General features: G+C 39.8%; 1 protein-coding gene across 1 annotated transcript in view; it reads left to right on the forward strand.

The window, feature by feature from the left end:
• The window catches only part of ADARB2 (adenosine deaminase RNA specific B2 (inactive)), a 324,958-nt gene that overhangs the window by 250,418 nt on the left and 57,020 nt on the right, over positions 1-17,520 (forward strand). The window contains exon 4 of the mRNA XM_013952567.2: positions 11,829-11,943. Coding sequence (XP_013808021.2) covers positions 11,829-11,943 — 115 coding nt within the window. The remainder of the gene's footprint in view (positions 1-11,828; positions 11,944-17,520) is intronic.

Genomic DNA, 17,520 nt, shown 5'->3' on the forward strand with positions numbered 1-17,520 from the left:
AGTACCTCTTCCAAGGTTGATGTCAGATTTTTTTTTTCTTTTGTCAGCTGCAAAACAAAAAATTGACAAACAGTTGGAAGGCAGTAAGGCTGGAGATATAAATCTCCAGAGGAAGCTTTGTCAAAGGTAGTGGAGTATAAACAAAAAATAAATTAATTCTGGTGTTATCAGAAACTGGACAGACTTCGATTTGTATAATAGTTTGTCTGGGATTCCAGACCCACCTAGGCAGTGTTTCTGTGAGACTAAGCACAGATTCACTCGACAAAATAGAGGGGTTTTTTTCCTCCAAAAGGCAGAAATGGTTAAAAATATATTCATAGGAGGGGAAGGAGAGGGGAATACCAGAAGACACAGGTGCAACATAAGACAGCCTTGAAATTCTTCTGCCTTTTTGTTATTATCATTTTCAGGGGATCTGAGTGGCATGTTTTACCTTGATTTCTATATTATTCAGCTCTTGAATCCAATTTCGGAATTTTGTGTAGTACGTGTGCTACAACACCCCAGCTTTTGGCAGGACAATTTTGTGGTCCAAAAGGGTAGCAGAAAGCTATGTGTCAGCATCAGTCCCTTACTGAGGAGCCTTGTGAGCCGAACAGGGCAGAGCAACTTACTGGGTGTAATTTATTGGCATGCCCTTTAGGTTATGTGCATCTTAGCAAGTGAGCTAACATCCAGCAGTTACCTTAAAAACACACACCAGTGACACAGTTTTATATATTCTGAGAGCTGAGGGGGAAGCAGTGAGATGGCTGGTTACTTCACTTTTCTCTCCGGAATTCCTGTTTGAATTTGGGGAGATTCTTGCATTACCCCATGGCTGTACACAGGAGCTTGGATATGTAATGCTAGACACCTTAGAGATCCTTAGAGGTGTCATTCCAGAGGTATGGTATGATGATAAAATAAATTTATTCATATTTGTATTATGCCATTTTTGGTGTAAGGGAAGAATTCCACACTTTATTTCCTGTCTTTGACACTTACTTGAGCAAAATATTAAAACTGTTTGTCTCTCAGTGTAATAATCCATCATAGGGGAGTAAATATTTTTACCTCTCTGACATGGATTTTATAGATTTTGGTCTATTTGTAGGTAAATTGCTTTGAAAGTTTTGGGTAAATTGTGCTACATAAATAGAAATGATTTGTTATTCATATTTAATTACAGGGTTTATCCGTTTATTCTTTGTTCTTCCCCAAAAGTTTTTCTTTTACAGAATGCAGTGAATAATTCACTTAAAGCAACCCTCCTATGATAAGTAAGCTTTCTTGAAGATTTTATTTGCAATAAGAAATCTCAGCTATTGGTGAAACCCGTAACAATGCACTCATGTTTGGCCAGATTCTCCCCACCACTCTCACACGTGTGGTCACAAGACAAGGTCACCCTGAGGAGGATAACCCACTCTGTGCTGCTCCAAAGTCTCCTGCCCTCATGCTCAGTCATTTCCCAGGGCTCAGGCTTAAAAAAAAAAGCCTGCCAATGCAACAGTTTTTGCCTGAAAATGTTATCGCAGGGTTTAAAAAGGCCATTCCCAGATTCCAGATTTGTCCTTCTTGCCTGTGGATAATTATTTGGGAATTTTTTGACTGGAGATGGAGGTGAGGGTGATGAGAAAGTGATATTTGATTTTTAGAGTCTGGGCTCACAGTAATGCTGACTTTCAGCCTCAGATGCAGGTTCTCAGAAGATGTAAAACAGTAAATCTCTCTATTAATTTCAGCAGGGTTGTGTTAATTACGTTAAGTTTGTCCGCTGAAGGACAGCAAATCAGTAAGGGGCTGGTTTTAGCCGTTGGTGCCATACACACACTCCAATCCCAAATGGACACAACAGGAGTTCAGCAGAAATCATGGTTCTGCTTGTACTGGCACGGATTCCCCATAGACGATGACAGAGAAACATCTTTGCTAAATACACATTTAAGGAGAAGCACAGAGAATGGCTGAGATAACCGAAAAAATGCAAATTGCCTTAATACCCCTCCCAACCAAGAAAAAGGTCATTAGCAAGGTTACATCCAGATTTCTAGCATCATTACAGCAAATGACACCAAGATCTTTAAAAACAGGAAAGGAAAAATTCCAATGTCTGTATAGTAATTGCCACGCAGTGTATTATATGCCTCACTCTGCAGTGATTCAGAAAGTTGAATCGTGCAGTGCCTTGCTGGGATCAGCAGTTCAGAATAGATTAAATTTGTTTTGGACACTGCCTGCACCCTGCTTTATCTAACAAAGCATATGTGTGATGGGGAAGGCTCTTAATAGCGCAGCTCCTTAATGAGAACCATAAACACACAGGCGGAGGTTTTCAGAGTGGTGCTCAAGGGATTTGAGCAAGCGCTGTTCTCTCCTTGCTTTCAGCACTTACCCAAGAGCTGCTAACGAGTTAGACTTCGGTAGGAGAGTGGACCTCAAACAGCCAAGAGTATTGTATGTGGCAAGGGTTAGTTTCCAGGGGATATTCGTTTTAATACTTCTAAGAAATGTAAAACAGGAAACTGAAAGGACATTTTTTGGAAAAGCATTGATTCTATTAAAGAGATACAGCTCATAATATGAATCTAAAATCTAATTTTTTTATAGAGAGCATAAAAGCCTTTGTACAGAGTTAGCCATTCCCAAGCGCTGGTTGCTTCATAGAGCTTTTATCTATTTAAAGAATACCCATTCGTGCTAATTTAATATTTGTAGTGTACAACAGCTTGACACCTGAGGCTTGTCCTAAAGCAGGCACAATGCTGCAAAGTGAACGCTACTTTATTGTTTTGAATTATTCAGCACTTGCAGCCAGCCTCATATGTGTCTCTGTAGGAAGAAGGCTTTTGGGTTAAGGATCAGTGAAAGAAAAGAAAAAAAGCAAATAAACAGCCCCTCCTTTCTGGCATTTGTTAGCAGGTGCAGTATTGACTTCAAGAATGATTCTGCAGAACTGGTATGGACATTCTTCATTACTGAAGCAATAAATGCAAAACTGTGCTCGGAAGTATCAGAAGCTCAGCAACTAAATATGGCCTCCTTGAGGGAACAACTGTGCTTGTCGGTGGAAGAGCTTGTTTCCTCCAAATTCATTGGAATGGTACTTATTGTTAGCATCTTTTTAGAGCAAGATGAATGCAAACAGCAGTGAATCAACCTCAAATAAAGGGGCTCATCTGTTAGCATCCTAACATTAACACACTAATGTGAATTTAAAGATTCTAATTAAACCTACATACAAAATGTTTTACTACTAAATAGAAAAAACGTACTTTTTGGAGGAGCTGGGGCATTTGGATTCGACAGTATTTCCTTTTTCTATAGTATGCTTATTTTATGTGTTCTATTTTCTTTCAGTCACTCCAGGGGTTTCTGAAACAAATAAAAAGATACGTTATATTAAGTTTGATTGATTCCCTGTAGTCAAGGGATATACTGAGAAAGCAGACCAATTTTTTCATTGAGCTCTTAGAATAAATTCCTGTTTGATCTTTGTACTTCCTATTCTTGCTGCAAATATCTTTTTAGATATTTAACATAGGTTAATCTCATTTACAGAATCACACAGCTGTATTGGTTATAGCAGAAGTCACAGTATAGTTAGCAGTTTCCAAATGTCTTCATTCCTCTCCAAATGCCCCCCAAATTTGGATTTTTTTCCTATTTCAAATTTGACGTTTGTGACCTATCAGAAATAGGCGTCTTTTTCTTACAAATTTCAAAAAAAAATTAAGAAAAAATTCTGCAAATGTTTGCACAGTGCCTCTTTGCCAGTCTAGACCAAAAATCTCACTAAAGAGATTTAAAATGAAGTTTACTGGGAGTCTTTTGTGTTCTCGTGCAGAAAATCAAGCCTGAGATGCAGTGAAGGACATTTTGCTTGCATTTAGCTGCTCAAGAAATATCACAAGTGTGAAGTCTATGGCAGTCTCTAAACATTGCTGGCGCATAGGCTGGATATATGAACTATTCATACAAATCTGATAAACCTTTTTTTAGCAGACCTTTAGATTCATTAGAACATCTAAAGCCCAAAGAAGTCAGTGGGAAAACTCCCAGGCAGAAAGGTGCTGAGGTCCACCAAAGAAGGATTTTAATTATCCCTCCCATCCCATCTTTGTGCCATCTTAATTTCTCCATGCATGTTGCACCCTCCCAACCCCAGGGAGCAGGGTGCCTATCATTTTCATAGAGCCCTAGGGTTACGGAGAAACCCAAGAAACAAATGAGTAGAAGAAGGATTTTCTACCCAGACTGCCACACCAGGATCTTTCAGAGCATTTTGTCATTCTTTCATCTGCCACACAGGGACTGTCTCAAAATTATGCCTCAAACAGCAACCAGCAGTGTTGAAATTTAGCAAATGATCACTAATGGTATAAATAATGACGTGGAGGCAAAAACGTTCTGTGAGGCCTGCAAAATTAGCAGAGTAATCAGTCTCCAGCAGAGCTGAGGAGAATTAAAGGGAGGAAAGAGGGAAGTAGCCAGCTAATGAGCCCGGGAGCCAATCGCACAGTCCGGCCAAGTCAGCCGAGTCAGCCGAGGTCAACCGAGTCTGTGACGAACCTTTCCAAATGCAGAGAAAATACAGGGGATTTGGAGATTACAGAAATAAGGAATTTATTATGATAGCTGAGCAGCATATGTAGTTAAAACATTTGTAATAGGACTATGAATATTTGGAGGGGGGGTTGCTGAAGGTGATTCTTTTGGCTGAATCAATAGGAGCAGTTGATTTTCCCCATCAATCTCGATAAGAAAACCACGAGGTTGTTCAGTGCCAGAAATGTGTTTTTGTTATTGAAGTTTTCATTAAAAGCTCAGTGCAGGAATGTGTACCCAGCTGCTGCCCGTGCAACACATGCACGGCTCCCTCTAGCAAACAGGAACAAGCAGACCTCTCTGAATCGGGGTACGCAGGGTATACAGATGTGTTCAGCTGCAATGCAAGCATTTTGCCAGACAAAATAAAACTGTGTCCATCTGAGATAAAACAAAGCCCATATATGCTGGCTCTGAGGTATAAGCCAAAACCAGACATAATGATCAATACTGTAGGAGTTGTGATCTGAGAGAAATAATTACTGCACATCTCACAGAAAGAACCACAGTGAATTCCCTGGCAGTGCCTTGTTTTTTGAGTAATACTCCATAAATGCCTGTGCATGCTAAAGGAAGGCTGAGTTATGAGGGAGCTGTGGACTGCAGTCTCCAGTCTGGCTACCTAAGTACTTGCATGACCCTGGCCATCCCTGCTTGAAGATTCTCACAACCGTTAATGAGATTTGCCTCACAGTCCCCTTGTGAGATGGGTAAAAACTGTTTCCTTTACACGTGTGGAGAAGTGGTGCTCGTGATGAAGCACAGAGACAGCCAGGAGGTAGGACAAGGAATGAACCCAGCTGTGGACCCACTGCCCCTCCCCTAGCAGATCCTGCCTGCCTGTTTGGCTAGGTCCTCACTCAGCCCTTTGCACTGTGTTGGTGGAGCCCCTGGGGACAGAAGTTAAATTGATGCCAAAAGACTAATGGTGGAGGGCAGCCCATGACCCTTTCCTATTTTTCTTCTCAAGCCTGCATCTTGAAGATGATATGGTACCTGGGAAGGGCCTGACTAATTAATTGGCTCTAGGTTGCAATTGCTGAGATGTATCTCCAACTAGCTATAGCAAACTTATTTACAAGCCCAGGAGAAAGTGTGTTGTGTAGCAATTTGCTACATACCCTGATGAGGATCAGCCCTTTAGGATTCATATTCTCTGTACTGTGTTTCCCTCCCCTTCCATTTAGGTAGTGAGAGTTCTCTGTAGGAAAAAAATACAGGCTCCCACTTTTAAACAGTTGCATGTTTCCCACTTGGCTAGTAAAAAGAACTAGGCATGCATCTCCTTTTATCAGTGAAGGAAGTTGTGAACTTAATTCAACCCGATACCCATTCATTGTGTTCAACATTTACCACCCAAATGCCAGTAATTTTCTGGAAAATGAAGTACTTGGGAGACAAGAGAAACAGAGCCCTTGGTGATATCTGTATAGTAGAATATTTCTGCCCATCCATATGCAAATCTAACCTTTTTGATATTTCAACCCCATAAACGCAAAGACAGGATTTCAATAGAAAATGTTTACTAAAGACTTTCTCTTTTATAATCTATTGATTTTAATATCCTTACTACTCTTGTTGAATGTCAGTTTTACCCTGAAGACTGCCATTGCAAACTTGAACACATTTAATTATTTATACCATTTGAAGTATTAGAGCTGAGAAATTACTAGAAGTTTTTGTTCTGTAATGGTATGATCTAAAGTTTGATGTTCCTCTGTGAATAACACTGGTAATTTGATGTGGTAATCAAGGATAGTTGAATAGTTCAGACAACACAGTGCAGTTTAATAGAAATGATATCTGGTTTTCATTTTTCTAGCCTACTTTTATACAGCCAAATACAGCTCATTAAGTACGGTGGGATCTCACGGTCTTCCTTCACAGTGAAAGGTTTAGCATTGTTTGTTCTTTTTTTCTGCCAGGTGCCTGAACAAGTAACTGCTGTTTCAGTTACACTAGACAAGCAGACATCAGTGGTTTGAGTGTAATTGAGAGCAGAATATGGACCTCAGTGTGGATCTGGCAGTCTTGTTTGCCTTACTCATATCACTTACTATATTGATGAGAATGCGCAAAATTTTGATCTTGAAGAAATTGTCTCTGGGCTGAATATTGTTTGTACGGAAAAATCTAACAGAGGACCTGTGAAAGCTAAGATTTTAACAGCAGGCAAACCAAAGCAAGGGATTTGAAAAAAACTCAGCACTTGGAAGGTCAGCTCTTCCAGAGAGCCGTACTCTTTTGTCCCAACAAGTGAGGTGCCCACACACACACCCAAAGCTGGCAGGGCTGAGCTGTCCTTGGCATTGCCAGGTGAAGGGCTTGCTGCCCTCAGCACCTCATTTCTTCTGTTGTGTGGCTGCCTTCGTGGTGCAGGTCATGCAACAAGTTGGGAGCTGATCCAGCTGAAGAACTGCCTTTTTTCTGAGTATTTTCCAGCCCAGTCAGTGTCTCAGCGTGGTTGACTACATGGCTGTTCACCATGGCATGGGATATGAGGGACAACAACCGCAGCTGAAGCTGCCTGATGCAGTATTGCTACTGGGTGTCAAATCACAAGCCCCAGTGCAGGGGCAGAAAAACTTCTTTCATGGAGGGACGCAATGCCTCAAATTGCTCCACATTTACTATATGGGGTTACTGGTGAACCATCCTTCCTGTGGTCCAGCAAAGCTTCTCCTGGCACCCGGCCTTCAAAGGTGAGCAGGTATCTAATACATCCTTGCTGATGGAACCTTATCTGGAGCACCTTTGAGTCAGATATACTTCCACTGACTTCAGGGGAGGTTTGGATCAGACCCTGAACTTCTAAGGAGATTTATCCCTAACCATGAGTCCCTCTTAGACCCAGTGCTCTGAAGGTATGCAAACTTGTATCTTCTGGTGTACCTTTTTATAAATTTTCAAAGTTCTGACTGTCCACATCTTTCTACTCTCTTCTTCCCTGACTCCCTGCCCCAGTCTGCTGTTCTTCTGCCATTATGTTTTCAGTGCAATTGAATGCACTTTTATTAGTTGCATTGGATTTCTCTTTCACAAAGAATATTTCTACTTTCTTTTTCTTCTCCCCATCTTCTGAAATATTCCCTTTTTCTACTGCTAGCCGGATAGTTGTTCAGAAGCTGCCAAGATGTATTTGGCTCTTGTATTTACTCCAGATGGAGGGTTTTATTTTCACTTATACCTGGCACTAGGAACTGTGGCATCACCAAATATAAATTTTGTCTGAGAAAAGTGGTTCCTTTTCTGCACATTTTTTAAGTTATTTCTGATGGCACCTAGCATGATCTAGTCTGTGTCCCAAAAGACCCTTATGAAGACTTCAACCAGGCTCATGATGACCTCTGATAGTTGGATCTTTCTGGCTTACATCAACTACCAGGAATGATCACCTACAGTAGCTGGATATGTATCTCTTAGTAGCCTAGGACCACTGGTTAATCATAAAGCAAGAAAACCTGTGGAATGAAATCTCTGGTTATAAATTGAGCAGGGATAGGTGTACCAAATCTTAATCTCCACCATATCTGCCCCAAATGCATTAATATATTTGCAACCACTTTTGATATTATTAAAACATTCAAAGCTAGGCTAATGTCTCTAAACAGGTAGAAACGCTGCCACTGATTTCAGTGCATGTGACTGGATCAAGTCAAGTAGCTGTTCCAGTGTGTCGTAGAGGGGAAGGCAGCATGCTACACTTCTCATACCATGCAGATGTAAATCCAGAAACTAGCCCTACGCCCAGCTCTGCCTCCAGGCCAACTTTCAGGGCTTGATTATTCAGGACTCCGCAGTTAAGCTGCACTACATGCATCAGTTCTGAGAGTATCAAACTCCTTTCTGGGCTGAGCCCTGCATGTCTTTACTCCTTTTTTTTTTCTCCTCCTGCAAAAATAGACTATTCTTTTCCCTCCTTTACATGGTACTTTGGAATATCCAAAGGTAACATGATAGCCCTTAATTGACCTCTCAGATAGGACGCTATGGTTTTGGTTGTTTTACCTGCATCCTGCATCCTACATATTCATGTATTTCACTCCATTTTTTCTATTAATTTCATTGGCATCCTGTTAGGCAATGAATTCCAGACAAAAATATTCGCCTGACTTATTTTAGCTTAGAGGCTTCACATTTAATGGATTTGCTATTCTTTAATGTCCCAGGTCACTCCTTGAGATCAGTGAATGCTGAATTCCTTATCAACCCTAAATGTTTTCTGAAGTCATGTCATTATTTTGCCTTTAGTGAGTCTCTTTGCTCTCTGGCTTTGGAACCTACTGCCAAATGAAGTAAAGAAAGCTCTGACTGTGGGGATTTCTAAACCCAAAGTTAAAAGTTATTTGTTCTATTTAGCATTTTTAAAATGATTCTTTTAGGAATTGTATGTGCCTCTAAGCTAATTAACTCTTAATGAGCACAAAATGCCCTGGGATGCAGATTTGGAGGGTACTCTAGAAAGGCAGGCATGGATTGGACTGTAATGCTGTGGGAGATGAAATTTATGATTTGATTTTTTTTTTTAAATGATGGTGCAGATAGTTTTATTGAGATACTCTTTTTTTCTTTCTTTCTAGTCTAAATAAAGCTGATCAGATTTTCAGTTCACCATATGGGACCCAGTTATACAAGTCTGCAAATATACTTTAGTTTTCCTTTATGGATGAAGTCATTCTTCAGTAGGGAAAACAAGTTTAGAACCAAACTTTCATATTATGAAAGACAGGCAGCATTCCAGTGTTTTAGTTGGAGCATCAGGAAATCAGAACACCTGGCTGTGCCCAGCTCTGTGCTGTTCCCTTGGACCAGTCCCTCACCATTTTAGTGCCTTCATTCATTCATCTGTAAAATGGCTATAATTGCATTTATATCACAAAAGTGCCTTGATGCTTGACAAATGAGAATTGACCCAAAATTCAGCCTTCAGAAGCACTGTATGAACAATACCTTGCTCACATAGTTGTTGTGCACAATTAGATTAGAAGAGGTATAAATGCAGTCAAAGTAAAATTCCATTTAGAAACTGTCAAACCATTCTTGATAATTTTTCTCACTTTTCATCTAATTCTGGTGCAGAACTTCACGTGCACATCACAGAATGAGTTTAAATGCCTCTTTCCTTCTTTTGCAGCAAGCCAGTGAATTTTATTCCATGTTATTTTAAACCATCTTCCTTCTTTTAGGCAAATGGGTAGTTCCCAGAGCAAACACCTTGGAAAGCTGCACTTAGCAAAAAAAACAAAAATGATCATGTCAAGAAAACGCTATCCTCTATATATTTGAGCAAATTGCCATCACTTGCAATGATTGTCCATGGAAAAATATTCCAAGGTTTTATGAAGAGGGGGTTGCCTAATTATTGATATATTTTATTTAATTTGCCTTTTATATTTTCTATAATAATGCTTAAAAATTAAACACACTTCCTGTAGCAAACTGTAGAAACATATGGTGTACAGTCTGCAGAGGCTCTCTATGATAGTAGTATTACTGATAATATTTGCGGGATAGAATCTGCTTTCATCTGAAAAACAGCTGTGTGTTTTCCCAATTTAAAATACTATGTTTTCACTGATATTTTTGCATCCCCATTAACAGTTCTGGGGAAAAAAAAGGAAAAAAAAAGAAAGGATTTGATCTTTCTAAATACATTGCCTTACTTCTGCATGGCCGTGGCTCTTTCAGGGTGAGGCAAGGTGAATATCAAATCCAGCTCCTCACCCATGTGTACGGTGAACCCACGCAGAGAAACCATGTGAATTCAAGAGGGCCTGTTTTACAGGGACTTCCCCGGAGGTGAGTTTAGCCCAACACCAGTAGAGGAAAAGGGAAGCGTTGCTTAGTCAAGGCACTCTTCCCAATGAGGGCACATTCGCTTGAGGCTAACCAGATTACAGGATGCCAAAGAGGTCTCAATCCAGGGTCCGAAAGTAAGCACTAGCCCTCAGGAACTGCTTCCAGAAGGATTTGTAGGTACAGTTTGGTTTCACATAAATAATCAGATAGCGCAAACAAAAAAAAATCTTTTGGATCTTAATTATGTATGCTCAGATTTGCAAAACACATTAAGAATAACTCATGTTCACAAACAGCATTCCCCTGACTTATCTCTAATGTATGCTTGAATGGTTCTGTGCAAACCAAAGTGCAGAGCTTAAGTAAATAGAAAAATACTAAATGTTCTTTAAGGGAAACCATCCAAGTAGCAGTGTTCTGAGGAGCCCCAGAGCTGGCTGAGGTTCATATTCATCCATAAGCAGTCTGCAGCATTTATTCTTTAGACTATTTAGCTTGCTTACTTTGGTACCCAGCTTCCTAACAGTCTGACTGCCAGCTTAACTCTCTAGGCTCACTCCGACCTGAAGATTCAGACCACACAGTCTTTAGAGCCCAATCTTCAGGAAATTTTGAGCTTTCAAGATAGCTGTTGTGCTCACCTGAGCTCAGGAGGAGACCTGACATACCAGTCCATGCAGCGCTACTGGACACCAGTGTAATTCTGCAAGCACCATCCCTGGTGCAAGCAAAGGTTCCCATCTTTCCAGCGGCTGTCAAGGTGGAAATAACACAGGTCATGGTATGCTTCTGACAACATTAAACATAACCACTATTCCTGAGCTGATCATTTTCCTTCAGTAGCAGTGAGTCATTAAAAACTCACCATGATTGCAGAAATTGGTATTTCTTTGACACCCTCCCTGTAACCCAGGCCTCAGCTAAGCTCTCAGGCTTCAATAGCTTAGTGGAAATTTTCACTCCTTAATATTCATTAACAACAAAAATCTTTAAAAAGAGTAACCCTTGAATCTGGTGATGCTTAGCCCATGTCTCCTATTGTTAAATGGTTTGGTAGGACACTGGTACACATCTTCAGCTGGCTATAATAAAATACTTTGAGAATCAACAAATTTTCTGTGAACTGGTTCTGGACCAGTAACTGTGAGACTGAAGAAAAGTCAACATTGAAATCGTCTCCCTTTACTGCTAACCCTACTCAATATGAATCTTGGCTTTAATGCACTAGACTTTAGCCTTAGAACCTAACACCAAGCATTTCTAAGGTGGATGTGGTTAGTCGACAAAGAAATATTCCTTTTATTTTTGCTCAGGTAGGTGGTGTTTAATTCTAAAAGGGACCACTCAGAAGCTGACAGCAGGTGACTAATCTGCAGAAACGCCCAGGCACCTCAATCAAAGACAGTGAAAGAATTCTTTCTGACTGTGTCTTTCAGGATTTTGCCGACTCCATATACCAAATGGTTACACAGAAGTTCCAGGAGTTGACAGACAATTTTACTTCCATGCATGCACGCCACAAAACTCTTGCAGGAATTGTGATGACCAAAGGTAAGATATCCTCTATTTATTTTCCTCTAGCATTTTTCATGACTAAAAGTAATACATTATTTACCTGGTCCACACTGTTGAAGGATCCCTTTACTCCCACACAGAAAAATAGATAGTAATGCAGAAAAAGGAATCACTAAATATTTACACATCAAGTTAAGTTCACACACAAAATATTGGCAGCTGAAGTAAAAAATTTATTCATAAATATGTGCTTCCTACATTCCTTTCTTTACAGGACAAAATGCAGACTTGTCTGTTTTGTATTTCCTAACAGATGAGGGGGTTAGTTATCAATAAAAAGTTGTTTTATTTATTGTTATTTTTAGATCTGAAAACACTGAGTTATGGTTGTACAAGGCCACAGTAAACCTTGTTTTAGCCTGGCAGTAAAAGCAAATCTCAGCTCATTTCCTTGCCAGTCAAAAGAAACCTAGAGAATGTATAGTTTTAATTCTGCTCTGATCTAACCATGTGAAAATACCTACCAGCAGAGACAAAATTTGATATTCTGTCCTGTTAAAACTTAAATAAAGGATGCACACCATGCAGAACTCTTAGCTTGTTGATGAAAATGTTGCATAAATGGCCTCATACCTCAGTTCAGGCACCTCACAGTATTTATGAGAATGTCAGCAGTAGAGATGCTGCCATAAACTTCATTCTCACTCAAATGTGTGGAGCAGAGGATTGAGTTCAGAAATGAGGGGATAAGCTCAGAGGGGAAAGATGTATAATTCATCCAGGATTGTCTTACTGATTCCTTTCAACAGTTACATTAGCTAGATTCAATCTGGACACTTGTGACTATTGCAAGGCAGCAGGATGAAGACAGGATTATCTATTGGGTCTTTTCAAACCACAGAACCTAAATACAGCTAAGAATTCTACACAGGGAAACTTAATTTTCTGTAGTCTTTGCCTCCTCCTTTTTGATGTGAAAAAAGCGAGCAATCAGCTCCAGAAATTAGAAGTAGAGAAGTTGACATAAAAGTCTTTTCCAGCTTATTTGAAATGTAACTGTTCCCTGGATAAACTTATTATTTTGGTTGGTCTACTTTGGTTAGTTATTTTTTGTATTACTTTGGGACCTTGAATAATGGATAAGACTTTCATTTTTTACATGCTGCACAAACACAGTGCTGTACAAACACAGAACATAATATGAGTCCTAAAGACCACAGGAGACACGTTCAGTATAAAGACATAAGAATATAAGGAACAGTGAGAGTAACCGCGAGATGTGCAAAATGCACACTAGACTTGACATGCCAATTGCCTTGTCACAGTCAGATTTCTTGACTGTAGCACTCAACAAATTTAAGAACAGTGTATTAATTTACCTAAAGAAGCTCTTTCCAAGCATGAGGACAACAAGGAAAAACGTTTAAATATGTCTTTTGGAGGAAGTCTAGTTACAGGTGTCAAGAATTGTTGCTTTAACGATGTTTTGAGGGGAGATTGTACCTACTTCAGTCTCCCTCTTCAGATTTCTTCCATTCAGCATGCATTTTGCCTATCAGAATTCCAACCCATTTATAATTCTGCCAAGGTATAGTTTTTTCATCCTTTAGGCCCAGGCCTGGATCTGCTTAAAAAAACATATTAGAGCCAATACAGTCTCATTGCTATATGACCAACGAAACAGACATATGGAGGACCATGCTGAACCCCACACCATATGGGAAGACTCTGTGATGGAGTCATAACTTCCAAAATTGTGGCTACTGAGCCCATGCAGCGATAGTGGAGATAGGAACACATCCAGACCCCTGCTAGCCCGCTAGACAGCTAGGGCTGTCTGTGCCTCTTCTTTGGGGAAAGAGCCCTCCTGCTGGCTTTTTTCATGATAGCCACGTGCCTTTATTGGGATGTTGTTCATTTGCATTTCATATTTCTTCTTAGTCAGCATTAAGACAAAGTATAAATTTCTTTATGTTCATAAATTATTTCCCCCAAGGCTTCCATTTTGGTCCGAGTTCCCTTTTATGGATTCCCCCAATCTGTCAGCTATCCAATTTGTCAACATCTTACTGGTTTTATGGAGCCTGAAAGAGAAAATCATAGACATAATGTGCTTCAGAGAAGATACAAACCTAGAAACAGCCTTATCTTGGTACATTTTCTGGGAAGATTTGGGTTCCTTCCAATATGAGAAAATCTACCAACCACGACAAGAATCATTTGCCTTTTTGTGTCACTATTTTCTATGCTAAAGTTGTAGATTTGTGGTCTGTTCCCCACCATCCTTCCCAGAGGTAGCAAGGATCTTGACACATATTGTTCAAAGATAGCATAGACAGGTTCTTCCTACATCAAACACTTGAATAAGGACAGAGTTCTTATGTTATTAACATAGAATTAGGCAAAAAATACTTAATCTATGCAAACAACCTACTAATGACATCAATAAAAACAAATCTGGTAATGTCTTGTCACATTTGGTACCATACACAACTATTACAGACAAAAATTAATTTGTTTTTACCTTCATTTCAATTTAATGTCATCCCATCTAGCAACAGAATTATCTCTGCTTGTACAGTTTTCAGACAAAGCTGGTAGAAAGCACAATGTGATTCTGTGATAACTGCTGTTGAGATAATACAAAATCTCTACAGACAAAACAAAAGTGTGCTATATTGGTTTTCTTTCCCTGAACTCTGACATTTTTTCTGCCATTTCAGTTTCCCAGGGAAATCAAAGAGAGTTACATCTGGGCATGGTAATTGACTTATGCTTTAGCACCCAGGGCAAATTCCAAAGTAGGAGAAAGAAAAAAAATGCAGAAAATGATGTTATTGACTGATTGTGAATGTTCCACAGCAATAAATTGCTGGTCAGGAAAAAGGTACAGTCCAATGTATTTAGATATGTTTTGCTCTGAATTAGGATAAAAAATGAAAAGTTAAAATCTCAGTGTGTTTTTGTGGAAGTACATTTTCAAAACATTTGATTAGGAGACATCAAGATAACCTTTGAAAAATTCCACTTAGGTAAGATAAAAATATCACATGGGATATTAATTTATGTGATGTTATGTGGTGTAATATAATAACTGAAACATGATAATAATTCAAAAACCAACATAACATATCCTGAACTAAAAGTTTCAAAACTACAAGATGGAAAGGTTGAGGTAAATTATTTAACAGTTCTCCAGTTATTATATATTTGAAATTTGCCAATCCTATAACACATTCTAGTTTTGTCAAAACATTTCTACAGAAGATTGTTCTATCAAAAATTATTTGATCGGCTCTAAGAAAAAACATTAAAAGAATAAGACAGTACATTCAAATCTTATATCTACAGCAAGCCATTTCCCCACAAAATATCTTCAAGAGGAACAATAAGTATATTTGTTATTGCAGCATATTATTAATATGAGGACCTAAGTTTTATTGCACACTGACTGTCGTCAGTAGCTCTACTGACCTCTCTGAAGATATTGTGGGCTCACACCAGGTAAATTAAGACCATCAGTTCATCTGTGGACAAGACAGGCAGTCCAGATGACATTGTGTCAAACATGAACCATCAGCTCAGAACATATTCATGCATATGTGATGTATATTCAGAGCTGTGAAATTATCTGAAACTCATTCACATCATGTTGTAGAATAGAATAGAAACTGACTCTTGTAGTATGCAAGTAAACACCCTCCAGGTAAACACCATCCAACTCTCCAGATTTCCAAATCTGTGCTGGTTGCAGTTAAAAGGGACCAAAAACTAGCCCTAATTTTTTTGTCCTCTGAGTTCACAAGAAGCACTACACTGTTTTGAGAATCAAAAGAGCCATTTTATTCAAACAAGTGGTAAGGTCTGGATTCCAAAATTGGAAACAGAATTTTGAAACACAATCTTTAAACAAAAGAATGTAAACTTATATTTTGTTCCTGATGTTAATGAGGGTTTCTCTGAAACATGTTTTGGCTGCAAGAGTCAACAAAGAGAAGAAGAATACTGTGCCTCAGACTAGACTCTCAAATGTGGCTTTTTGTCTCATTCATATTATCTGGTTGCTACCAAGCACACAAATCTTACAAAAAAATCTCAGAAATTCCCCAAATTCTTTATTTTTAGCTGTCTCATTCTATAGCCTTAGGATCACAGGATCATTCAAATTGGGAGAGAACTCAGGAGGTCTCCAGTCCAATCCCCTGATCAAAGCGGAGTCAGAAACAAGGTCGGACCAATTTGCTCAGGACTTTCTCCAGTTGGGGCTTTAAAACCTCCAAGGATGGAGACTGCACAGCCCCTCTGAATGACCTATTCCACTACCTGACTATCCTCATCATGAAAAAGTTTCTCCTTCTATCCAGTCTCTCTTGTTTCAGCTTATGCCCTTACCAATCTGCACTGTCCCACATTGGATTCGAGTAGCAAAACCGTTAGAGCAGCTGTGAATCATTTACAACCCCCTCACTGGTCTTACTGGTGTCTGGGAAGATCCTAAAGGAAGAACCCTTCACTTAGCTGAGGGTGTGTACTGTCATATTTTGAAAATTGTACAGACATTTTTTCTCATTATGCAGCACTTGCAATTTTATCTTGTGAGGTTTTTTTGTTTACAGAGATCATGTACGACCCTTGGATGCATAGCGTTAGGTTTAGGAATCAGACTAGTTCTGTGAATGGATTTTGTGCTTTGGGAATATTATTTCACTCTTCTGTGATTGTCTACTTTCAAAGCAGATTGTGTTGAAAGGAGGGGACAGAGGAGCTGAGTGTTAGGCTATAGAAAGGAGCTTGTCAGCCTCAGTCACCTGAATCCACTTGTATGTTTACCTCACGACAGTGTGCAGCCCAGTACCACTGAAAGGGTAATTTACAGAGTGTGCTGGGGCTTCCTACACCCATTTTTGAAGTTGGCAACCCTACAGGCCGGAGAGACAAAGGCACTAGACAACAAAGAGGGGGGAAAAGGCAGAGGCAAGCACTGATGGCTGGCCTTACGCAGCGGACATAATTAATTTCAGGGTGTGTGGCAATAATGTTATGACCTTAGACATAACCTTTCTTGGTGTTACAGATGAAGGTAACCTACCAGTTCCTCTCCTTCCTATGTGACTCTGCCTCTCTGATGCAATTTGGGCATCTTATTTTGACCCACTGGTCTGCTTTACCATTTTGCTAGAGAAGTTTGTAGGGAGAAATACTTTATTATTATTATTATTATTATTATCATTGTTGTTATTATTGTTGTTGTTGTTATTATTAGGCCAGTTGATACAGTTGGTAAAAACAAAGGGCAAGTGAGCTAATATTTTCCAACAGGGACCAACAAATGCGAAACCCCAGCGCTCCGCCGTACCTCCATCCCCAGCGCACCAAGTGCCAGCTCGTGGGTGCGGGAGGGCGAGGAGGTGCTGCGCGGGCAGGCTCTGCGGCACAGCGCGGCCCCGCACGCGGGCCAGGGAGGCGTGGAGCAGGAGTTGGTTGTGCGCACTGCACACTAAGTGCCTCAGATTTGGCAGCCGAGAAAGCCAGGCTGCGTTCAGACTGCTTGTTTACACCACTGGCAAAGTTTGCCTTCGCCAGCTCTGAGCAGATATGTGCACACATTTGTAC

Source organism: Apteryx mantelli, chromosome 2, assembly GCF_036417845.1.
Source record: "Apteryx mantelli isolate bAptMan1 chromosome 2, bAptMan1.hap1, whole genome shotgun sequence".
In the NCBI taxonomy this organism is placed as follows: domain Eukaryota; kingdom Metazoa; phylum Chordata; class Aves; order Apterygiformes; family Apterygidae; genus Apteryx; species Apteryx mantelli.